At 39.6% G+C, this 25,801-nt stretch overlaps 1 protein-coding gene across 3 annotated transcripts in view; it reads right to left on the reverse strand.

Annotated features, from left to right (window-relative positions):
* Positions 1-15,511, reverse strand: part of ZC4H2 (zinc finger C4H2-type containing) — a 60,437-nt gene extending 44,926 nt beyond the window's left edge. For 2 of the 3 annotated variants that reach the window (XM_064574144.1, XM_045878934.3), the window contains exon 1: positions 15,336-15,510. In XM_064574144.1, the coding sequence (XP_064430214.1) occupies positions 15,336-15,388 (53 nt within the window). In that variant the 5' untranslated portion in view covers positions 15,389-15,510. Of the gene's footprint in view, positions 1-15,335 lie in introns of all 3 variants that reach the window. The other variant, XM_045878924.3, reaches the window with a different exon arrangement.
* Positions 15,512-25,801: the final 10,290 nt, after the last annotated feature.

The raw sequence follows: 25,801 nt of genomic DNA on the forward strand, positions 1-25,801 counted from the left end.
AAATTTCAGTTTTACCTTTACATTTTCTAGATATATTCTTCATATTTGGCTTCCTATCAATGTATTCAAATTTTATACATATATATATGTATAAATATATACATATATTTAATGTAACATATATTTTATTTAACAAAAATATATACATATATGTATACATATATAATATATATATATATATTTTTTGCTTTCTTTACAATTTTGGGATTTAATGTCTTCTAACAAACAGAACAAAACACATGATGTGATGATTGCTGGGTGTTATATGCAACTAATGAATCACTGAACACTACATCAAAAACTAATGATGTACTATATGTTGGCTAATTGAATTTAAATAAAAAAAATACATGTAGGAGCAAGTGGATCACCCTGTTTTGTCCACCTGGGAGATTATATTCCCTCTTTTTTTCCTTTCTCTTTTCTTTTTTGGCCTCACCTCTTCAGATTTGTCTAATATGTATTTTGCTTGGGTCATGGTTGACATTTTTTATTTTGTTCTCTCATACATCCATTCTACTCTGGGCAAAATGACTAGAAGGAGGAATTCACAACAAAAGAAAGAACCAGAGGTAATACTCTCTGCCACAGATCTAATTGATATGAATATAAGGAGGGGTGGGTTAGGTGTGCCCATGAACAGGCAACAGCTCTCAGGGTAGTGGCCCTGTAAACAACAGTATGGAAACACTCAGCTGGGGGGGGGGGGCGGGGGCAGAGTGGGAATGTGCACTATCCCAGGACTGCTCTTAGCACCAGGGCCCTACAAAGGGCAGTAATGCAAGGCCCTCAGACTCCCCCTGGGAAGATTGCTGTGGGCATGCACCACACATTCTATGGAGTTTGACACAAAAGAAAGTGAAGACCTTTTATCCCAGAGGGTTTACTAAATAAAGGGGACTGTGATCTTTCAACTCTGGGGCTGGAGAATGGGGTATGGCCATTTTTATTTTGATCCTCTAAACAGGCAAAGAAAGCCTTCAGGGGACAAAAGCCAGGCAGAGGACCAGCTCATATTGAACCCCCTCCCCCCCAGCAAAAGGGTGGTGCAAAGCTGTCCAGGCAAAGACACATGAGAAGTACCACAGCAGGTCCCTCCTCCAGAAGACCAACTGGAAGAAGACATGCACAACAAATTTACGGATCCCACAAGACTGTAAAAATCAAGCGCTAGGGAAAAACAGCATATAGAACTTGTGGAATTTCTCATGATCCGTTTATCTCTCAGTCTAAAATTTTCCTTTTTTTTTTTTTCACTTTTCAACTAGTTTCTAATTTTATCAACACTTTGTTTCTAAGTTGCTTTTTAACTTTTATTTCTTACATCCACAGTTTATAGATATATGCTTCATTTTTGGCTGTTTTTCGATCTATTCAATTATATATATATATACGTTTCTTTGCAATATTGGGATTTTTAGTGTCTTCTAACACACAGACCAAAACTCATTCAGGAATAAGTGGATCACCCTGCTTTTTCCACCTGTGAGATTATATTCTTTCTCCCCACCAACTTTATTTTTGTTTCTTTTTTTTTTAATGTTTTGTTTTTATTTGCTTTTCTGTTTTGGTTTCTGACCGCTTCAGATTTGTCTAGTGTATATTTTGCTTGGGTCATGGTTGATATTTTTGATTCTGTTCACTCACTCATCCATTCTTCTCTGGGCAAAATGACTAAAAGGAGGAATTTGCAATAAAAGAAAGAAGTGGAGGTAATATTCTCTGCCACACACCTAACTGATATGGATATAAGTAAGATGTCAGAGGTGAAGTTCAGGATAACAATTATAAAGTTAATAGCTGGGCTTGGAAAAAGCATTAAAAGACACTAGAGAATATCATAGTGCAGAAATTAGATCTAATCAGGCTGAAATTAAAAATGCTATAACTGAGATGCAGTCTAAATTGGATGCTCTAACAGCTAGGGTGACTGAGGCAGAAGAGAGAGTAAGTAATCTAGAACACAGGTTGACGGAAAGAAAGGAAATTGAAGAAAAGAGAGAAAAACTACTAATAGCCCATGAAAAGAGACTTTGAGAAATCAATGATGCCATTAAATATACCAATGTTAAATTAACTGGGGTGCCAGAGGGTGAAGACAGAGGCCAGAAGTTATATTTGAGCAAATCATAGGTGAGAACTTCCCTAATATGGGGAAGGAAACAGGCATTTATGTTCAACAGGTAGAGAGGACCCCTCCCCAAATCAATAAAAATAGATCAACATCCTGACGTACAATAGTGAGGCATAGTTCAGAGAAATTTGCAAATTTCAGAGAAAAAGAGAAACTCCTAGAGCAGCTCGAAATATAAGTCTCCTTACCTACAGAGAGAGGAACATCAGAATAATATCAGACCTATCCACAGAGACCTGGCAGGACAGAAAGGGCTGGCATGATATAGTCAGGGTACTAGTAATGAGAAGAACATGCAGCTAAGAATACTTTATGCAGCAAGGCTGTCATTCAGAATAGAAGGAGAGATAAATAGCTTCCAGGACAGACAGAAACTGAAGGAATGTGAGACCACCAATCCCGCCCTCAAGAAATATTAAGGGGGATCCTGTAGTCGAATTGAGAGCCCAAGAGTAACACAGACCAGAAAGAAACAGACAAGCTACAGAAACAGGGACTTTATAAGTAATACAATGGCAATAAATTCATATCTTTCAATAGTTATTCTTAATGTAAATGGGCTAAATAAATGCTCCAGTCAAAAGACACAGGGTATCACACTGGATAAAAAAGCAAGACCTATCTATATGCTGTCTATAAGAGACTTATTTTAGACCGAAAGTCACCTCCAGACTGAAAATGAGGTGGTGGAGAACCATTTATCATGCTAATGGACCTCAAAAGAAAGGTGGGATAGCAATCCTCATATCAGACAAATTAGATTTAAACAAAAGACTGGAGAAAGGGATGAAGAGAGATACTATATCATATTTAAAGGGTCTATCCAACCAGAAGACCTAACATTTGTAAATATTTATGCCCCCAACATGGGAACAGCCAATTATATAAACCAATTAAAAACCAAAGTAAAGAAATATATTGATAAGAATAAATTAATAGTAAGGGACTTCAACACCACACTCACAGCAATGGACAGCTCATCTAAGCAGAAGATCAACAACGAAACAAGGACTTTGAATGACAGACTGGACAAGATGGACTTCACAGATATATGAAGAACATTCCATCCTGAAACAACAGAACACCCATTCCTCTCCAGTGCACAGGGAACATTCTCCAGAATAGATCACATACTGGGTCACAAATCAGGTCTCAACTGATACCAAAAGATTGGGATTATTCCCTGCATATTTTCAGACCACAGTGCTTTGAAACATGAATTCAATCACAAGAGGAAATTTGGAAGGAACTCACACACATGGAGGTTAAAAAGAATCTTATGAAACAATGAATGGGTCAACACAGAAATTAAAGAATTTTCATTGAACACTTCACCAAAACTAATGATGTACTATATGTTGGCTAATTGTATTTAAATAAAAAAGAAAGAATTTTAAAAATTCATGGAAACTAATAAGAATGAAAACATATCTGTTCAAAATCTTTGGGATACAGGAAAGGCAGTCCTAAGAGGGAAAGTACATTGCAATACAAGCCTCTCTCAATAAATTAGAAAAATCTCAAAAACACAAGCTAACCTTACACCTAAAGGAGCTGGAGAAAGATCAGCAAATAAAGCCTAAACCAAGCAGGAGAAGACAAATAATGAAGACTGGAGGCAATTTCAATGAAATAGAAACCAGAAGAACAGTAGAACAGATCAATGAAACTATAAGCTGGTTCCTTGAAAGAATTAATAAGATCGATAAACATCTGGCCAGACTTATGCAAAAGAAAAGAGAAAACACCCAAATTGCTAAATTCATGAATGAAAGGAGAGAGATCATGACCAATACCAATGAAATACCAACAATCTTAAGAATATATTATGCGCAACTATATGGCAACAAATTAGGCAATCTGGAAGAAATGGATGCATATCTAGGAACCTATAAACTACCAAAACTGAAACAGGAAGAAGTAGAAAATCTGAACAGACCCATAACCAGGAAGGAAATTGAAGAAGTATTCAAAAACCTCTGAGAAAACAAGATTTCAGGGCCAGATGGCTTCCCAGGGGAACATTTAAACACATGTTTAAATAAGGAAATAATACCTATTCTACTGAAGCTGTTTCAAAAAACAGAAATGGAAGGAAAACTTCCAAACTCATTCTTTGAGGCCAGCATTACCTTGATACCAAAACCAGAGAAAGACCCCAACAAAAAGGAGAATTACAGACCAATATCCCTGAATAATACGGATGCCAAAATACTCACCAAGATACTAGCCAATAGAATCCAAGAGTATATTAAAAGGATTATTCACCATGAACAATTGGGACTTATTCCTGGGATGGAAGGGTGGTTCAACATTCACAAAAAAATCAACGTAATAGAGTATATTAATAAAAGAAAAGGCAAGAAACATATGATCCTTTCAATTGATGCAGAAAAAACATTTGACAAAATACAGCATCATTTCTTGATTAAAACTCTTCAAAGAGTAGGGATAGAGGCAACATACCTCAATATCATTAAAGCTATCTACGAAAAGCCCACAGCAAATATCATTCTCAATGGGGAAAAACTGAGAGCATTTCCTATAAGGTCAGGAACATGAAAGGGATGCCCGCTCTTACCATTGTTGTTCAACATAGTACAAGAAGTCCTAGCCTCAGCAATCAGAAAATAAAAATAAATAAAAGGCATTCAAATGGGAAAAGAAGAAACCAAACTCTCACTCTTCATAGATGACAGGACACTTTATGTGGAAAACAAAAAGACTCCACCCCAAAAGTGCTAGAACTCATACAGGAATTGAACAACATGGCAGGATATAAAAATCAATGCACACAAATCAATTGCATTGCTATACAATAACAATGGGACTGAAGAAAGAGAAATCAAGAAATTGATCCCATTTACAATTGCACCAAAAACCATAAGATACCTAGGAATAAAAGTAACCAAAGAGGTAAAGGATCTGTAATCTAAAAACTATAGATCACTTATGAAATAAACTGAGGAAGATACAAAGAGATGGAAAAACATTCCATGTTCATGGATTAGAAGAACTAATATTGTTAAAATGTCGGGGCACCTGGGTGGCTCAGTTGGTTAAGCGACTGCCTTTGGCTCAGGTCATGATCCTGGAGTCCCAGGATCAAGTCCCGCATTGGGCTCCCTGCTCAGCAGGGAGTCTGCTTCTCCCTCTGACCCTCCTCCCTCTCATGCTCTCTGTCTCTCATTCTCTCTCTCTCTCAAATAAATAAATAAAATCTTAAAAAAATATATTGTTAAAATGTCTATGCTGCCTAGAGCAATCTACTCATTCAATGTGATCCCTGTCAAAATACCATCAACAATTTTCACAGAGCTAGAACAACCAATCCTAAAATTTGTATGGATCCAGAAAAGACCCTGAATTGCCAGGGGAATGTTGAAAAATAAAACCAAAGCTGGGGGGCATCACAATGCCTGATTTCAAGCTATATTACAAAGCTGTGACCATCAAGACAGCATGGTATTGGCACAAAAACAAACACATAGATCAATGGAACAGAAGAGAGATCAGAAATGGACCCTCAAGTCTATGGTCAACTAATCTTTGACAAAGCAGGAAAGAATATCCAATGGAAAAGGACAGTCTCTTCAATAAATGGTGCTGGGAAAATTGGACAGCCACATGCAGAAGAATGAAACTGACCATTCTCTTACATCATACACAAAGATAAATTATAAATGTATGAAAGACCTCAATGTGAGACAGGAATCCATCAAAATCCTAAAGAAGAACACAGGCAACAACCTCTTCAACCTCGGCCACAGCAAATTCTTGCAAGGCATGTCTCTAAAGGCAAAGGAAACAAAAGCAAAAATGAACTATTGGGACTTCATGAAGATAGAAAGTTTCTGCACAGCAAAGGAAATAGTCAACAAAACTAAAAGGCAACCTATAGAATGGGAGAAGATATTTGAATATGACACATCACATAAAGGGCTGGTATCCAAGATCTATAACAAACTTATCAAACTCAACACCCAAAAACCAAATAATACAGTCAAGAAAAGGGCAGAAGACATGAACAGACATTTCTCCAAAAAAGACAAAAATGGCCAACAGAGACCTGAAAAATGCCCAAGATCACTTGTCATCAGGAAAATACAAATCAAAACCATAATGAGTTACCATCTCACACCAGTCAGAATGGCTAAAATTAACAATAAGGGAAGAACAAATGTTGGCAAGGATGCAGAGAAAGGGGAACCCTCTTACACTGTTGGTGGGAATGCAAGCTGGTACAGCCATTCTGGAAAACAGTATGGATGTTCCTCATGAAGTTAAAAATTGAGCTACCCTACGACCCAGTAATTGTACTATTAGGTACTTACCCCAAAGATAGAAATGCAGTGGGGGCACCTGCACCCCAATGTTAATAGCAGCAATGTCCACAATAGCTAAATTGTGCAAAGAGCCAAGATGTTCATCGACAGATGAATGGATAAAGAAGTGGTATACATATACAATGGAATATTACTCAGCCATCAGAAAGGATGAATACTTACCATTTACATGGACATGGATAGAACTAGATGGTATTATGCTGAGCAAAATAAGTCAATCAGAGAAAGATAATTATCATATGGTTTCACTCATATGTGGATTATAAAAAACAGTGCAGAGGACTATAGGGGAAGGGAGGGAAAACTGAGTGGTAAGTCATCAGAGAGGGAGAAAAACCATGAGAGACTCTTAACTATAGGAAAGAAACTGAGGCTTGCTGAAAGGGAGGTTGGTGGGGGGAAGGGGTAATTGGGTGATGGGCATTAAGGAGGGCACATGATGTAATGAGCACAGGGTGTTATACGCAACTGATCAATTATTGAACACTACATCTGAAAGTAATGATGTACCATATGTTGGCTAACTGCATTAAATAAAAGAATAATAAAAATATTTTAAAAATATTTTATAGATGCTACTGGCAACTGATTGATTTTCTCATGAAACATATTGTTCATGACCTGTGTTTTGAAAAATATTGCTATAGGCAATGGGAAGTTGATAAATGTGTTTGAGAGAGAACATAATAATAACCAGTGCTGGGGCACCTGGGTGGCTCAGTTGGTTGGGCAACTGCCTTTGGCTCGGGTCATGATCCTGGAGTCCCTGGATCGAGTCCCGCATTGGGCTACCTGCTCGGTGGGGAGCCTGCTTCTCCTTCTAACCCTCCCCCCTCTCATGTACTCTCTCGCTCTCTCTCATTCTCGCTCTCTCAAATAAATAAATCTTAAAAAAAATAACCAATGCTTTAGGAAGATAGTTCTTATAGCAATGTGGATGGCATTGAATACAGGGAAGGAGAATGAAGACAGGAAAGTAAGTCTATAGGTAGAATTACAAACATGCAGTTCAGTCTTGATGAAGGCATAAAATGTGGCAGTTATTGTGGAAGTGGAGGGTGGGGCAGGGATTTAACCCATATGGCAAACATAGAAACAGTAGGACTTGCTAAGAGTCAGAGACAATTTGTAAAAAAGAAAGTGTAAGCAACACTGACATTTAGGTTTCAATAGTTATATTCGGAGAATAATGGCATTAAACCAGAACCTGGACTGGGGTAGGGAGAGACAAAGTCATAAGAGTTGGCCAACTTAAGCACCATCTGTGGAACAACCAGGTGGACAAACCCACTGCAGTGTGGGATGTATTGGGCTGAAGTTTGGAAGGAAGGTAGGGGGATAGAGATTGGGGATTTGAAGGTAATATTTGAAGTCGTAAGAGTATAGCTGGTCACCCAGGAGAATGTGTAAAGAAAAAGAGAGGACCCAGAACAGAAACTTACACTTAAGGAAATCTACTTCACACCACAAAACAGGCATGTCTCTGAGATATTGTGGATTCTGTTCCAGATCACTGCAATACAGTGAATATTGCAATAAAGAGAGCCAATATTTTTGTTTGTTTCCCAGTCCATAAAAAGCTGTTTACACTGTACTGTAGTCTATTAAGTGTACAATAGCATTATGTCTAAAAAAAGATGCCCCTACATTAATTAAAAAATACTTTATTGCTAGAAAACTGCTAACCATGATGTGACCTTTTAATGAGTCATAATCTTCTAGCTAGTGGAAGGTCTTGCCTTGATCTTGATGTCTGCTGAATGATCAGGGTGATGGTTGGCAAAAGGTGTGGTTGTTTTGTCAATTTCTTAAAATAAGACAATGAAGTTTGCCATATCAATTGACTCTTCCTTTCATGAATGATGTCTCTGTGGCATGTGATGATGTTTGATACCATTTTACCCACAGAAATTCTTTCAAAACAAGTCAATCCTCTCAAAAGCTGCTGCTGCTTTATCAACTAATATTTATGTACTATTCCAAATCTTTTGTTGTCATTTCAACAATCTTCACAGCATCTTCACAGGAGTAGATTCCATCTCAAGAAACCACTTTCTTTGCTCATCCATGAGAAGCAACTCCTCATCTGTTGAAGTTTTATCATGAGATTGCAGCAACCCAGTTACATCTTCAGGTTCTACTTCTAATTTCAGTTCTCCTGCTATTTCTACTACATCTGCAGTTACTTCCTTCATTGAAGTCTTGAACCCCTCAAAGTCATCCATGAGGGTGCAATTAATTTCTTCCAAACTCTTGTCAATGTTGATATTTTGACTACTTCCCATAAACCATGAGTGTTCTTAATGACATCTAGAATGAACATTTTCCAGGTTTTCAATTTACTTTGCCAAGATCCATCAGAGGAATCACTATCTATGGCAGCTATGCCCTTAGAAAATGTATATCTAAAAGGTGAAATTACTTCTTGATCCATAGGCTACATAATGGACGCTGTGTTAGCAGGTATGGAAACAACATTAATCTCTTGTTTGTTTTCATCAGAGCTCTTGGATGACCAGGTATCTTGTCAATGAGTAGCAATATTTTGAAAGGAATCATTTTTTTTTTCTCAATAGTAGGTCTCAACAGTAGGCTTAAAATATTCAGTAAGCCATGTTGTAAACAGATGTGTTCTCATCAAGGCTTTGTTATTCTGCTTATGGACCACAGGCAGAAAAGATTCAGGATAATTCTTAAGGGCACTAGGATCTTCAGAATGGTAAATGAGCCTTGTCTTCAACTTAAAGTCACCAGCTGCATCAGCCCATAACAAGAGAGTCAGCCTGTTTTTTGAAGCTTTGAAACTAGGTGTTGACTTCTCTCTAGCTATGAAAGTCCTAGATGGCATCTACTTCCAATATAAGGCTATTTAATTTACATTGAAAATCTGTTGTTTAGTGTACCCACCTTTATTAATTATCTTAGCTACATTTCTGGATAACTTGCTGCAGCTTCTACATCAGTGCTTGCCTTCACCTTATACTTCTGTGTTATGGAGAAGGCTTCTTAAAACTCATGAACCAACCTCTGCTAGCTTCAAACTTTTCTTCTGCAGCTTCCTCACCTCTCTCAGCCTTCACAGAAATGAAAAATGTTAGGGCCTTGCTCTGGATTAGGCTTTGGCTTAAGGGAATGTTGTGGCTTGTTTTATCTTCTAACCAGACCACTAAAACTTTCTCCATATCAGCAATAAGGCTGTTTTTATTTCTTATTATTCACTGGAGCAGCACTTTCAACTCCTTCAAGAAATTTTCCTTTGCATTCACAACTTAGTTAACTGGCACAAGAAGCTTAGCTTTTGGCCTATCTCAGCTTTTGACTTGCCTTTCTCAATAAGTTTAATAATTTCTAGCTTTTGATTTAAAGTGAGAGATGTGTTTCTCTCACTTCAACACTTAGAGATCATTGTAGGCTTATTAATTGGCCTAATTTCAATATTGATGTGTCTCATGGAATAGGGAGGCTCAAGGAGTTGGAGAAAGATGGAAAAACAGTTGGGCAGTAGAGCAGTCAGAACAGACATTTACTAAGTCCACCATTTTATATGGGTGCAGTTCATGGCACCCTCAAACAATTACAATAGTACATCAAAGATCACTAACCACTGATCACCATAACAAATACAATAATAATGAAAAAGCTTGAAATATTACAAGAATTACCAAAATATGACATGGAGACATGAAGTGAGCAAATGCTATAGGAAAAATGTCACCCAAAATCTTGCTTGATGCAGGGTTGACACAAACCCTTAATTTGTAAAAACAAAACAAAACAAAACACTATCTGCAAAGCACAAGAAAATGAGGTACACCTGTTTATACTTCCAAAATGTGTTTTCCTTTCTTAAGCAGGGAAAACTCATTGTGTATAGATATGTGTGCACCAGGGCATGGTTGGATGTAATGTGTGTGTATGAATGGAATGTGCATGATAAGGAGATATTAGTATGCATCTGGGGAGCTGGTGAAGGGCTCTGGTTCATTTAGTGATGGCTGCACTCACTTTCTCTCCCTCATAGCTTCTTTTCTTCCCTCTTTTCTATCTCCTTTCTTTTGTTCTATTCTCCCTGTCCCCTTTCTACATATCTGCATGTTCCATCACCACCAATTGAAAGCCTAACGAATAGGTTGGCAAAACAGACCAGTGTGAGATTTGGGGGCTATGGTATGAAGCATAGTATTGGGAGTGTGGTTGGGATTGAGAGAAAAGACAGGGCTGGACCTGTGGTCAGAGTCAGGAGTAGGGAATGGTCTGTGGTTGGAGAATCTATTCCTGAAACATTTCCCATTTCAAATTCTGCCACTGGTATGCATGAACACTGAATATGAATGAGTTTCTTTCTGGGCCTGGGCCTGGGGGGGTCTGTCTAGCTTCCAGCTTGTCTTAATCATGTCTTTTGATGATGTTGCCATCATCACTGCTACTTAAGCTCAGAAGTGACATTATTATTATTTTTTAACAGAAATAGGCTGCTCTGCTCATACCTTCTAGGGATTTGAGACTAGAGCAGTTAAAGAACTGTAAATAATAGTTAATGAGAGTATCAGCATTTGTTGAAATGCGTATGCCATGTGAATAGGAGGATGTATTCTCTCTTCCTTTTCTTAGCTGTGTGACCATAGATAGGTTATCTAACCTCTCTGAACCTCAGTATCATTACTATAAAATGGGGATAATAATTCCTACCACAGATTTCCACTAGGACAATCAAATATAAATGAGCCAAGAGCTCTGAAATTAGGTGATCAACAAATGTGAGCTCCTTTCTCCAGTTCCTTCTACCCCTTCCTTTGCTCCCTCCTTCTTTCCCCCTCCCATACATGTTTACCTGTCCCATGTGTGAACATCAGGTATGTATTTATAGTACTTTCCCCACTTTAAATTCTTAAACCAAGTGATGTAACCTTTGTATATTACTATAAAATTGTCTAAAGCAAGCTAATTTAAATGACTTTGGGGGCATACATATTTAGAATTGTTATGTCCTCTTGGTGGTTTGACCCTTTCTCATTATGTAATATCCCACTCTGTTCCTGGGATTTGTCTTTGCTCTGAAATCTGCTTTATCTGACATTAACATAGCTGCTCCTGGTTTCTTTTAAAGTTTCCATGGTATCTTTTCCCCTCCTTTTACTCTTAGCTTCCCTATATCATTATATTTGAAGTGCATTTACTTATAGATAGTATATAGTTGGATTGTTTTCTTTTTAAATCCACTCTTTCACATTGGTGTCTAGACCATTTATATGTACAAAATTATCGATATGTTAAGGCTCAGCCTGCCATTTTAGTTATCTGTTTGTTCTATCTGGTTTTAGTTTTTGTTCTTTTTGTTTTTGTTTTTTTGTTTTTTGTTTTGCCCTGCTTTCCTGTGGGTGACTTGAAAATTTTTTTAATTCCATTTTGATTTATCTATAATGTTTTTGAGTGTATCCCTTTGTACAGCTTTTTTAGTGTTTCTTCTCATTATTACATTATGTATACATAATTTATCACAGTCATCTAATGTCATCATTGTATCAGCTCAAGTGAAATATAAACCTCACCTCCCTTTACACTCCCCTATTTGTGACATGAATGTCTTAAGTGTTTACATACACTGAGAACTGCATGAGACAGTGTGATAAATTTTGATCCAATCATCAAGCATAATTCAGACAACTCAAGAGGAAAAGACTTCTCTTGTATTTACCCATGCTTTTGCTCACTGTATTCTTCCTTGCAAAATTCCTTTTATTGTTTGTTTTGTGTTTGAAGAACTTACTTTAGTCATTCTTATAAGGTAGACCTCCTATTGGTAAATTCCCTGCTTCAATTCACTTTAAAATGTCTTGATTAATCCTTTTATTCATGTAGGATATTATCACTGGACATAGGATTTGGGGTTTCATTTGGGATTTCATTCAGGATTCATGATTCTCTTCTTTCAGCACTTGGAAAATGTGTCACTTTCTGCTAGGGCCTCATCAGTGTCTGATGAGAAATCTGTTGTCTTCTAAACTTTTTCCCCTGAAGGTATAGGTAAAGTGTTGTTTCTCTTTGGTTGCTTTCTAGATCTTTCCTTTGCCTTTGTTTTCAGAAGGTTGATTATGATGTGTCTTGGTGTGAATTTCTTCACATTTATCCTGATGGTGTTTGTTTTGCTTGTTGAATCTGGAGGTTCATGTCCTTTGCTCAATTTGGGAAGTTTTACCCACTATTTCTCTAGGTACTTTCCTAGTCCTGAATTTTTCTCCTCTCTTCCTGAGATTCTGTTGACATAAATGTTAGATCTTTTGTTATAGTCCCACAGGCCTGGAGGCTCTGCTTAATTCTTTCTTTTTTCTTATTTTTTTGGAATCTAATTTTCCTTCATTCAGATTGTGAGATTTCTACTGTTTGATGTTTAAGTTGTCTTATTTTTTTTCCTATCTTCTCCATCTTGCTGTGGAGCCCATCCACTAGTTTGTATAATTTTTTTTGGCCATTGTATTTTTTCAGTTCACAAATTTCTATTTGGTTCTCCTTTATGTTTTATATAACCTTGCTAAGACTTTCTATTTATATGCTGAGGTATTTGATTTTATCATTTGTTTTAAGTGTGTTGCAATCACTTAGTGAATACTTCAAAATCTTTGTAAGATAATTCTAACATCTGTGTCATCTCAATGTTCACAAGGATTTACTTTCTCTTGTCATTTAAATTGATAATCTTGGTATGGCAAGTGATTTTTCTAAAAATTATATTTGGACAATGGATCTCTTTTAAAACTTTTGGTTATGCAGACCTGCCATGTTCCTTTTGCAGCAAGTGAGCAGTTTAATCCAGGTTCTCCACTGGGTCTCTGGTTGACATCCAGGTTTGCAAGGGGCTCCTTATTACTGCTGGCTGCTGGTGGGAGCTCAGCCCTCTCTGTAGGCCACTGATGTAGCCATCCCAGCTAGCAGTAGGAATGCCTGACTTATAATGGTAAGGGTAAAGGCTCCCCATGTGGTCTGCACTGGGAAGGGTTACTTCCCTTTCTCCCAACTGTACCTTCTTTTGGGGTGGGAAAGAGGTTTCTTTAAAATCCAGTAAGAAGGGGCGCCCGGGTGGCTCAGTTGGTTAGGCGACTGCCTTCGGCTCAGGTCATCATCCTGGAGTCTCTAGATCGAGTCCCGCATCGGGCTCCCTGCTTGGCGGGGAGTCTGCTTCTCCCTCTGACCCTCCCAACCCTCCCCCCTCTCATGTGCTCTCTCTCTCTCAAATAAATAAATAAAATCTTTAAAAAAATAAAAATAAAAATAAAATCCAGTAAGAACAGAAATCTAGGCTCTTCACTTGCAGGCCTAAGCTTCTTATTAGCTATATTGTTATTATGATAGCTGGCCTTCTGACACACCAAAGTATCTCACTCTTTATTTCCTTATGATTTTGCAGAAAAATATTGCAACATAACCGCCCACCCCCCCAGCCTTTCCTAGACCCTCTGTGGGATAGAGTGGGAAAACCAGCACCTCTGCACACAAATTGACTGGGTTCCTGTCAAAATCTGGCATTTTCAAGCTGTTTGACTCTGGGAAAGTTACCTAAATGTTCTGACCTTCCATTTTCCCAGTTGTAATGAGGTGTAGGAAGCTCTCAGGACTCTTGCTGAAATAAGCAGTAGTGGGTCAATGAACTTGGCATACCATGTGCTCAATAAATAATAGTTCCCTTCCCTTTACACCCCAGCAGAAGTAGAGATGCAACCCCTCCAAAGGACAAAAAAGCTCAAGTACTTCCCTATACCACCTACATGTGTGAGTTTCACCAAAGACATCAACTCCAAGGGTTAAGTCTCTTGGTCTAAAGTCTTATTTCTTAAAGAGACACACTTGATATCCACATCCTTTCCCCCAGGTTCCATGAAAGCTCTAAAGGGAGACTGTCCAACCCAGGCCACCCTCAAAATGAGGGTGGAAGCTGGGGCGGGCGAGGGGGACTGGTTCTGGCAAAGCAGAGTAGGTGAAGGAAAGCCTGGTGTGATCCCAGACAGTCTACTTGACTGGCGATACTGTGTTCTGAGCAAGGACAACACCATCACCTTGCCAAAGCTGCGCCTGGAAGGAAAGGGTCAGTACGCAGGCAACTCCCACTTTGCTGGCCTGCCCTTCACCTCTGGCACCTTAAAGCTGCAGCTGAGTTCCCACCATCTGGCACAGCCACCGCCTCCCCCCATCTCCATTGCTCCCATCCCCCTTACAGAGCACCGGGTAGGAGAGGAAGAAGGTGGTGAATGTGTGAATGCAAAAAATAAACACGCGCGAGTGCTTGCAGTCCCACCAGTCCCAGCTTGCCGGATACTTCTGCACCCCCAGCTCTCAGTCCCTGGCGGCCGCCACCAGCCCCAGTGTGCTGGACTTTGCTCTCAAAGGCTAGCCTGAGCTCTAGGTCCTGAAGTTGATCAGGAGACTGAAAAAAATCTTGACTCCGAAAGAGCAAGGAGTCACATACACCATGGAGCCAACAAACCCTAAAAAAATAATGGATCTAAGAATGCTGTCCCCCAACTACCACCCCAAGATGAAAAAAGCTGTCTTGGAACCAACACCACCACCACCACCCACCGCCCACTCCCACCCCGTCCTCCCCAACCCCCGTGTGTCTCCATCTGGCTTTCTCTCTGACATCTGGCAAGAGGTCTCTCTTGGTCAGTTTCTCCGCTAGCCTCAGTCCCGACACCTTCCAGCCTCCCTCCTATCCTTGAATTCCGTGAATGTGTTCCTTTCCCGCCCCTCTCCACAAGTAGCTTAACAATAGATACTTTCCGTAGGTAACTCAGCTCTCTCCCGCAGCGGGGTATTTCGGGGGCCTCAAGGGGTCTGAGGGGGCGCTGCAATGTTCCACTTACCTGATCTCTTTAATGCTTTCCAATTTGCACATGATTTCTTGCTCATCTGCCATGATTTTCACTCTCAATTTCACGTCCCGAGAAATGTACAAACACACACGACCAGGGATACAATAGACACAACGTAACCACCGCCTCCGGGCATGGGGCTCTGAGCTTGTGCGGTAGGGATTCAGAGCAGCCCTGGGAGCTGTAGTCCGCAGCGCCTGGACCAGCCAGGCAGCCCAGGGACCAGCGGGACTACAACTCCCAGAAGGCCAAGCGAGACGTTCCTGTTTCTCTTCCTGCTGTCATGTTTTAAATCAATTTGTCACAGATAATTATGTCAAAGGTTGTGAGGTGTTCAAGGGAACGAGGATATTCGTCTGGCCCATGCGGGAAAAATGGGAAAAAGTACCCCAGAAGGCAACTGGAGAGATAAGAGACGTACTCACACCCTTCCATTCCCGGGGCCCTTATGCCTACCCACTCCCAAAAGATAACCAGGAGTCCCTAATTAGTGGACGCTTTCTCGCTGGAGAGAAACCCTGCAGAAGAATTCTCTTTTGAGATGTTGAATGTTCTGGCTGCTGCATGGGAATTAGTGGCTTTGGCATTCAGATGGAGATGAGGGGGGTGGGATTAGAGAAGAGGCGGGGGAGGAAGGAGGGAGCAGCTGCTAAAGCTGGGGGAATGGGGGAGTGACCTAGTTCCTTCCAGCCCTCCATTCATTCTAAAAACAGTTACTGAGCTCAGATCTTTTTATTCTTTTTTTTTTTTAATTCAAATCGGTGTAGTGTTTAATGATTTATTAGTTGTATATAACACGCAGTGCTCATCAGATCAGGTGCCCTCCTTAATGCCAATTACCCAGTTACCCCATCCTCCCACCCACCTCTCTTTCTGCAACCCTCAGTTTGTTTCCCAGAGTCAAGAGTCTCTCATGGTTTGTCTCCCTCTCTGATTTCTTCCCATTTAGTTTTTCCACCCTTCCACTATGATCCTCCCTGCTGTTTCTTATATTCCACATATGAGTGAAACCATATGATAATTGTCTTTCTCTGATTGACTTATTTCACTTAGCATAATCCCCTCCAGTTCCATCCATGGTGATGCAAATGGTAGGTATTCATCCTTTCAGATGGCTGAGTAATATTCCATTGTATATATAAACCACATCTTCTTTATCCATTCATCTGTTGAAGGACATCTCAGCTCCTTCCACAGTTTGGCTATTGTGGACAGATTTTGCCAGTCAATGAAAGAGGTACTGGGGGGGGAGGTCACTGGGTGAGGCAAAAATAAATAAAAACAAGTCCTTGGCTTTGAGGAACTGGAGACTGTAAGGTGACCCATTAATTATAGTGCAGTATTCTATCATAATACAGGAATGGATAAGGTGTAACCTGAGCAGAGAAGATGTAAATAGGTCTCAAAAAGTGACTGAGAATTTGCCAGATGATTGAGGAGGATGGACTTTCCAGGAGAGGGCACAACAGATATAGGAAGGAAAGAACAAGTGGGCCATGGTGTCGAGGTATAAGGTTCATAATCTGGCATGTGGAGATGGGAAAGAGGAGTGGGAAAAGTATGTAGAAAAGGTAGGTTGGAGCCAGAATGTGAAAGACCTTGAATGTCACACTAAAGAATTTGGACTTAATCATATAGCCACACATTTATTCAATATACATTTATTAAATGCTTACTGTGTGCCAAATAATGCCAAATTATTTTATGTTTCAAAGCATGGGAGTAATAAGATTGCAGGATGTCTTAGGAAGGTGACTCTAGGGGCAAAGTGGAAAATGATTTAGAGGCGATGAGAGTATGTAAGAAATAGTTACTCTCAGAGCACAGGCCCAGAGAGCTGGGCTTCAGACAAAAAGAGGAATTTGGTTCACTCCCAACTAAAGTGAATCAGAACTCTCTCTGAGCTTGTTCTTTCTTTTTCTGGGCCTCAGTTTTCTCATTTGAAAAATGAACCTATTTAGCCCCACTTTAAGGGCTTGTTGTGAGTACTCAAAGAAAACATCCCCAATGGTGCAGAATACAGGGCTTGATATTTTTTAGGTGCTAGAGAAAAGTTAGTGGAATATAAATCTCAGGACATTCTGGGAATGTCCACACTGATTTAAAGAGTTCTCTAGGGAAAAAAATAAAGCCCTTCTCTTCTTTGGATCCCAGACATACCTTTCACAACCAGGAAATTCTCAAGGTGTTGTCTAATACTTTTTTCATGGTCTTGAAGATCCCTGTCATGTAGTGCTACTAGCAAGCATTTGAAGACTATACAGTTAGTTGGTCACAAAGACTGTGGGTCTGAGCTACCCTACCATAGAGTCCAGAGGCAAGAAGTGGCCCCAGCCCTATCTTATAAGAGGAGGGTAAAGGGAACAAGTCCGTGTAAATGTCTGGCCTGTATCAGCTACTGTGCTGAGAGGTGCATGTGCAGTCCCTTATTTGATCTTCACAACCACTATGAAGGTGGTAAGTAGATTCATCCCCTTTGACAAGGAAGAAAACTGACTCATATAAGGACAGTGGCTTGGCCCAAGGCCACATGTTAAGTTACAAAGCTAGAGCCTGGGCTGGGTTGGACCAAGTTAGTTGGAGATTAAAAAGGGTGTATGTGGGTGCCTGGGTGGCTCAGTTGGTTAAGCGACTGCCTTCGGCTCAGGTCATGATCCTGGAGTCCCGGGATCGAGTCCCGCATCGGCCTCCCTGCTCGGCAGGGAGTCTGCTTCTCTCTCTGAACCTCCCTCCTCTCATGCTCTCTATCTCATTCTCTCTCTCAAATAAATAAAAAAAAATCTTAAAAAAAGGTGTATGTATGAAAAAATATGGAGATCAAAAGTAAAATGGGGTCTTAGATGTATGTACTTATGTCAAACATACATTGCTTTATACTATGAGTTAACTCTGGTTTGAAGAGAAATGGAAGGTGTGTTTGGTAATGTGTGGGAAGCAGTTTAGGAATTTCCTTAGAGATTTTAAAACTAATATTTCTTCTTTCACTATCCACTTACTCTTTGAATCTTAATCTTGCTCTGTTCACATATCTGGTAAGGGTCTAGATGTGGCTTTGCATCTGTTTAAATTAAATGTATTAATAGCTTCACAGTCTGATTTTGAAAGTAATTTTGCAAATATCTTGTCTTTCAAACCTCACTAAAACTAAGGAAACAGGCCAAGAGGGGCAAAGGACTTGTCCAAAGTCACCCACCCCATCTGACACAGAAACAGGACTCCTAACTCAGGACCTTGTGCTCTTCCTATAGCCCCACATGCCTTTATCAAGCTGCTGTGGTCCCCATGGAATCCAATGTCTCTGTTACTTTAGCCAGATGGTATTCTCCAATATGGGGAGCCTATGGAGGGCCAAGTATGTCCTATGCCCCCAATCCATAGACATTAAAAGGAAATTACAGTTAATGTGGAAGGAGGGATCTTGGGAGCACCTAAAGCTTGGAAGGTTTGTGCTATGTGTAACAATCAAGGTATCCAATCAAGGAAAGGGTTCTTAAGCCTCTTAACTTCTATGAGTTTATCTTGGCTTCTTGACCTCTTAAATGACAGGTATCTCACCTGCTGTTTACTGAGTTGTAAGAAACCAGGCTAGCAAGGAAGGGAAGGAAAACTTTAAAGATAAGAGAGGGGAATAGAAAGAAATTGTAGCCCTCTGCCCCTTCTCCTGAAGCAGTACTTAAAACAATACCTTCAAGCCAAGCTGGTAGCCTTCCTATAGTAAGTGTTCAATAACTCTCAATTGATTAGAAGTCTGTAATGGATGAGAGAATATATAGGAGCTGTACTAGTGGTGAGTTCTAATGCATTATTTTATTAGAAAAAATGATTGATTTGGGGTGGCGAGGGAAAAACAAACTTAGTCCTATCAGGACCAACACTGTCCTTATTAGTAAGACATAGGTAAGAAGGGCAAGGAATGTTGGGGTGAATACCATTAAAATGCAAGGAATTAGCAAAGGAGAAGCCAGCCAGTTGCTTGTTGACATGATGCTTTCAGGAAGTAGATCAAGAATTAAGAGTAGAGGCCAAAATGTTTGAATTCATGTATCTTTTTCTGTGCTTCAATACTGAACTGAACAAAAAGAGGAGGCAGAGGTGCAACAACAACTTTAAATCTGAATTACCTTTCAAAAAGTGCTGCCAAGTACTTATTAAGTTTCTCAAATCATGTTTCTTTTTTTTTTTAAGATTTTATTTATTTGACAGAGAGAGACACAGCGAGAGAAGGAACACAAGCAGGGGGAGTGGGAGAGGGAGAAGCAGGCTTCCCACCGAGCAGCGAGCCCAATGCGGGGCTCGATCCCAGGACCCTGGGATCATGACCTGAGCCGAAGGCAGACGCTTAATGGCTGAGCCACCCAGGAACCCCTCAAATCATGTTTCTTAAGTAGCATTTCTTAGAGAAAAATGAGTCAAAGTTTTTGGGTCATTCAGCTAAAAAATATTTATTGTATACCTATTATGTCAGGCATTATGGTATGCAGGCGAGATTCCATAATAGATATAACAAACATAGGCCCTGCCCTCAGAAAGCTTGAAGTTTTTTTGTAGAGAGACCAGTTATATTACAAAGATCACATACAAATATATAGCTATACCCAGCAATTAGGGATTGGAAGAAGTCTGGGTTCTGTGAGTAGACATAACAGGGGAACAAACTTAGTCTTGGGCAGAGGGCAGGGTTATAGTCAGAGAAAATCTTCCCAAAGGAAACTAGGAAGGAAAGGAGAGAAGGAATAGAAGGCATCAAGGATTCATTCATGCAGTCAGCCTTCAAATATTTCTTGGCCACCTACTACATGCCAGACACTCTTCTAGATACTGAGGATATAGTGCTTTGCATGCATTCAGATTAATTTTTGCAACAACTCAAAGAAGTATTACTGTTATTATCCCCATTTTATAGAAGAGCAAGCTAAGGCATAGAGAAGTTAGGTAACTTTCCCAGAGTCACTCAGCTAATAAGTGGCAGAACTGAGATTTGAATTTAGACAGTTTAGCTCTGGAAGCCATGCTCCTAACCACTATGTTCTATTGCTTCCCTAAGTTTCCTGTCCTCATGAAGTTTACATTCTAGTGGGAGGAACAAGACAATAATCATGGAAAAGAAAAAAATATATAATTTTAGGTAAAGATAAAGCCAATAAACACACTAAAAGAAGACAATGGAATTAGAGTAGTATAATATTTTAGGTAGAATGGCCAGGGAAGGGTTCTCTTTAGAGATGACACCAAAAAGGAATTCCTGAGAAGGAATCAGTCATGCAATGATCTGAAGAAAGAGTATTCCAGGCAGAGGGAACAGCCAGTGTAATAGTGTCCTGAGGCAGAAACATGCTTGATCTATGAAAGAAAGTAGGCAGGACTCTGGCTGATTGAGGGGAGCCGTAGTAGATTGAGGAGATAGGCAGAGATAATATCTTGCAAACCCTAGTGAGAAGTTTGGATTTTATTCTAATAATTACAATGGCATCCATTGAGGGTTTTAAGTAGTGGAGTCCATGATCTAGTTTTATTTTTATTTTTTTAAGATTTTATTTATCTGAGAGAGAGAGCTCATGTGAGCACCAGCAGGGGGAGGGGCAGAGGGACAAGCAGACCTCCCATTGGGTGTGGAGCCCAATGCGGGGCTCCATCCCAGGACCCTGAGATCATGACCTGAGCCAAAGTCAGACTGAGCCACCTAGGTGTCCCATGATCTAGTTTTTAAAGATCACTCTGACTGTTGTGAGAATAATAGATTGTATTGGGTCAAGAGTGGAAGCAGGAAAACCATTGAAAGGCTATTGCAGTTATCCAGGAAATAGATGATGGTGGCTTGGATTGGGGTAGTAACAGTAGGTATGAAGAAAAACAGACTGATTGGAAACATATTATTGGATGCAGAACTGGTATGATTTGCTCACAAACTGGATAAAGAAGTATAGAGGGAAAGATGGGGCATCTTATATGACTCCTAGATTTTTAGAGTGGATAATAGGGTAGTGCCATTCATTGAGACAGGGAAGAATGGAAGAGAACCATAGGATATTAGATATAGAAGGGCTCCCACATGTGGCATATGGAAAAACTGAAGATCAGAAATGGTAATTGACCTGTCTGGGGGGTCAACCAGTTAAGTTGGGAGCAGAGATAGGCAATCCCATTTTCACAGAAATGTTTATGTTCTCCATGTCTCCAATTAATCTGGCCTAATAATTCTTATAGTGTGTGGGGGGGGAGGGGAGTAATTGAAAACTTACTCAAGATTCCCTCAGGAGATGGGAATTGTGGATGATTAGCATATAATTTGCATCTGCCTACATGGATTGTGCTAGGTATCTTCCGGCAATGTTTCAGCTGAGATTCTTGCTATTTTTGATGGGTTTTTGTCACTGAACTTTCTGGCTCCTCTATCCTTTCTCACCTACCCAATGTCACTGACCTAAATCCCCCAAAAGAAAGTGCAGAGTATAAAGAAATGCTGTCAGAATAGGGAAGCTCCACTCCAAGTCTGTAAACCCTATTGTGAAAAACCCTATTATAAAAGTAGCCTAGTGAACCTCTACTGAATTTTCTTAGTAAACATTCATCAGCTTCCTCCAGAACTAAAGGAAAAAGATACACTGACTACTGAGCCTATGACCTTGGATTTAAATCCCACCTTTCACACTGCCTCCCTGTGTCTTGGGAAAGTCCCTTCCCCTACTGGGTCTCAGTTTTCCCATCTTTAAAATGATAGGACGGCATTCTCTAATGTACCCTGGAACATAAAAGAAAATATCTAACAGAGTGTACATGCTTAAAAGCCCCATTTTCTAAGCCCAACAAAATGTGAACCTAGGGCCCTCTCTTATTTGTTTCCCTGTGTCACCCATTCCTCCAACTCCCAGTAGATGTGAGTCATTTAAGCCATCTGCCCTTGCTCTTTCCTGTTTATCCTGTTCTAAAGTATACAGTCATTCTCTCTTTCCTTGAACTTTCTCCTACGTGCTTGTTCCCACAGCACTTGTATTCTGACTAGGACAGGTGAGAAATCATGTGAACAACTGCTTTGTTGTATTTATTTCTTGAATGTATGCAGGTTTTCTAAATCTGTATGGATTAGCTTCCATGGAGGGGCAGGGTAAGGAAGCAGGAGAACTGCGTTGAGGGACTGGCTGCACCACTAACCAGCCAAGCACTCTCTGGGCCTCAGTTTCCTTATTTGTAAAATAACCTTACAGTAGATGATGAACTCCAGGGCCTGCTCTATTAATAACATTCTGAGATTCTATTTTTTACCACATATACTTTTAAAAATTCATCAACTTACTGGGAACATTTGCCACCATTCCTTTCCTTGTTCATTTCTCATTTACTCTGAATCATGCAAAGGAGAGAAGGAGGGAGGAGAACTGGTTTCTCTGCCCAGCTTTACCATTAACTCTCTGTGTGACCTCTGCAGGTCTGTTTCCTTCTCTATGTTTCCAACATTTCTAACACAAAAGGGTTAGACTAGCTGGTCTGGTATTCTAGTTAATCACTTTGGGATTCTATGATGCTGTAATTGACTATCTTTGAGGATTGCTGGGTAGACAAAAGAGCTGGATAACTATATTTGTCACTTTTCTTACTCCTTGGATATTGCCCCCCAAACACATAAGCTGGTAATGGTCAGAATTTTCCGACATGTGTGTTCACCTGTGTGTGAATATGTTTGCTGTTCTACTAAATGATTTCATCTATATGTTTCATTTTTGCTGCAACCTGTCCTAGTTCTCATTTGGCTTCTGTGGTAGAGGAGTAGCAGGCTTGTTGCTGGGCTCCATCTATGTTGCTGCCCAGGGAGATGGTCAGAGCCATGTTCCCAGAATGACATCATACTGAACTGTCTTTCCTTCCCTTGGCTTTCAAGCTACAGCACAGCTCTTACTGCCTTTTTCTCTGAGTGCATTTCTCCTCCTTTGCTCCTTTTCTTCCCCCTGACTTCAAAATAGAAGCAATCCCCAAGGTATTGACATCAAATCTCTTCTTTTTTTCTGCTGTCTCCCTCAGGAAACTGACAACAGCCCTCCCTCTTTCTTTAATTCTTACCTCTTTAAGGATGACAAACTGCTCAGATCACCTTCAGACCCTCATTACCAAATGCCTGCTTTATATCTCCAGGACCGAGTATGGAGCTAGGCTTCCAGAAGGGCTGAATGTTACCAGGGTCCTCTCACATTTTTCTCAGTTTAGGGCACCTTGGAACCACCCATAGGTCCTTCCTCCCCCTCATACAGCTGTTTAAGGATTAAATGGAAAAAGATGAGGTGTGAAAAACACCCAGCACAGTGGCTGATACATAGTAGGCATTCAGTACCTGTTAATACATTTACTGTCCTCTCCACTTCTCCTAATTCTCAGGGTTGCTTTGTGCCCCCAAATTCGGAGAGAATTTAGTGAATAGAAATAGGAGCAGAGCATGAAAAATGATAGTTTGTCTTGATTTATGCATAAGAAGACAACGATAGAGGTTTCACTTAGAAATCTCAAAACAGACAGAGCAGCATATGATATGAAGGTTGGAGTCATTGTCCCTCCCTGAATATAAGGCAAAAACAGCTTTAATTATAGTAGTCTTAGAGGTATGATAACTTGTAAACAGAGAAACAACCCCAAAGGAAAATATGGACAGATTCAACTGTATAAAGATTGAAACTGTACAATAAAAAATGATACTCATAAAATAAAAATAAAAACAGACTAGGAAAATAAAAATAACTCCTAAGTCTTACTGTTACCTCACCCAAGGGTTAGTTGCATTATGAACAGCAGACCAAATCTTAACTGAAAGGAATGAATCTCAATTAATGAAACATCATCAGGCATCTTCAAGTGAATGAATTGAGAGATAAGTGAAAAGGAAAATGTCTTTTCCCTGAGTTTTCAAAATCCCCTTGCATAGAGCCCATATAATTGCCCAGCTTGACTGCCCCATATATCCCTTCCTTTCTTAGCACAGGTGGCAGTATGCAGAGTGCTGAGACACCCAGAATCTGCAGTCAGGCTGCATGTCTGTGCCCCAATATGTTTATTTTGTTTGACTTATGGGCAAATCACTTGCTTTCTCTGAATTTTGTTCTTCTTATCTGGAAAATGTGGATAATAGTAATTATAACTACCTTTTAGAGTTGCAAAGAGAATTAAATTGAGTTAATATTTGGAACTGGCTTAAAACCAGTTCCAGTTACTGGCATAATAAGCAATATAGAAATATTTGCTATTATAAGATGGATATATTTCAATAAACTTCTTGTCATCATCTTATTTACCACCATTGGCAGCCTAGCCCCACATCAGTCAGGTTCCCATTTTCCTCTAAATCCTAAGGATTGAAAGGAAGGATTGAGCCTATTGTAGCCATATCACCAATATGTCATAAAATTGAACATTCAAAAAACTTAAATTTCTGACATCATTTAAAAACAGAGAAATCATGGGACACCTGGGTGGCTCAGTCAGTTAAGCAACAGTCTTTGGCTCAGGTCATGATCCCGGCGTCCTGGGATTGAGCCCCAAGTTGGGCTTCCTGCTCAGTGGGGAGCCTACTTCTCCCTCTTCACCCCCATGCCCACCCCCCTATGCTTTCACTATCTCTCTCCCTCTCAAATAAATTAATATAATCTTTAAAAAAATAGAGAAACCATATTCCTGGTCCTTTAAAATGGCCATCAATTTACTATACACATTGATCACATGATCTTTTATTCATGTTAATAAAATAATATTAGATAAACCCTACATATAGTACACTGGCACATAAAAATGCATCTCAACTTTATCATAAATCAGATTAAAAATTAATACACTAACTCTATTGAAGACTAAAAATTTAATTAATATAGTTTGCTTTCTTTAAATTAAGATATGCTTTTTGGAGAATGATTTGGATGATTTGGGTTTCTTAGGGGGAAGTATTCAAGGAAGGAACAAAGGAATTCAAGAAACATTTTTTTCTTTTCTTAATTTTATTTTATTTAAATTCTAAATTGATTAACATATAGTGTATCATTAGTTTCAGAGGTAGAGTTCAGTTATTCATCAGTTGATTATAACACCCAACGCTCATTACATCATGTGCCCTCCTTAATGCCCATCACCCAGTTACCCCATCCCCCCCACAACCCTCCAGCAACCCTCAGTTTGTTTCTTATAGTTAAGTCTCTTGTGGTTTGTCTCCCTCTCTGATTTTGTCTTATTTTTCCCTCCCTTCCCCTATGATCCTCTGTTTTATTTCTTAAATTCCACATTGAGTGAAATCATATGCTAATTGTCTTTCTCTGATTGACATATTTCGCTTAGCATAATACTCTCTAATTCCATTCACGTTATTGGAAATGGTAAGATTTCATTTTTTTGATGGCTGAGTAATATTCCGTTGTATTTATATACCACATCTTCTTTAGCCATTCATCTGTCAATGGGCATCTGGGCTCTTTCCATAGTTTGGCTATTGT

The sequence above is a fragment of the Mirounga angustirostris genome, unplaced genomic scaffold (genome assembly GCF_029215605.1).
Source record: "Mirounga angustirostris isolate CCGP_5_RB_7025 unplaced genomic scaffold, mMirAng1.0.hap1 SCAF_11, whole genome shotgun sequence".
In the NCBI taxonomy this organism is placed as follows: domain Eukaryota; kingdom Metazoa; phylum Chordata; class Mammalia; order Carnivora; family Phocidae; genus Mirounga; species Mirounga angustirostris.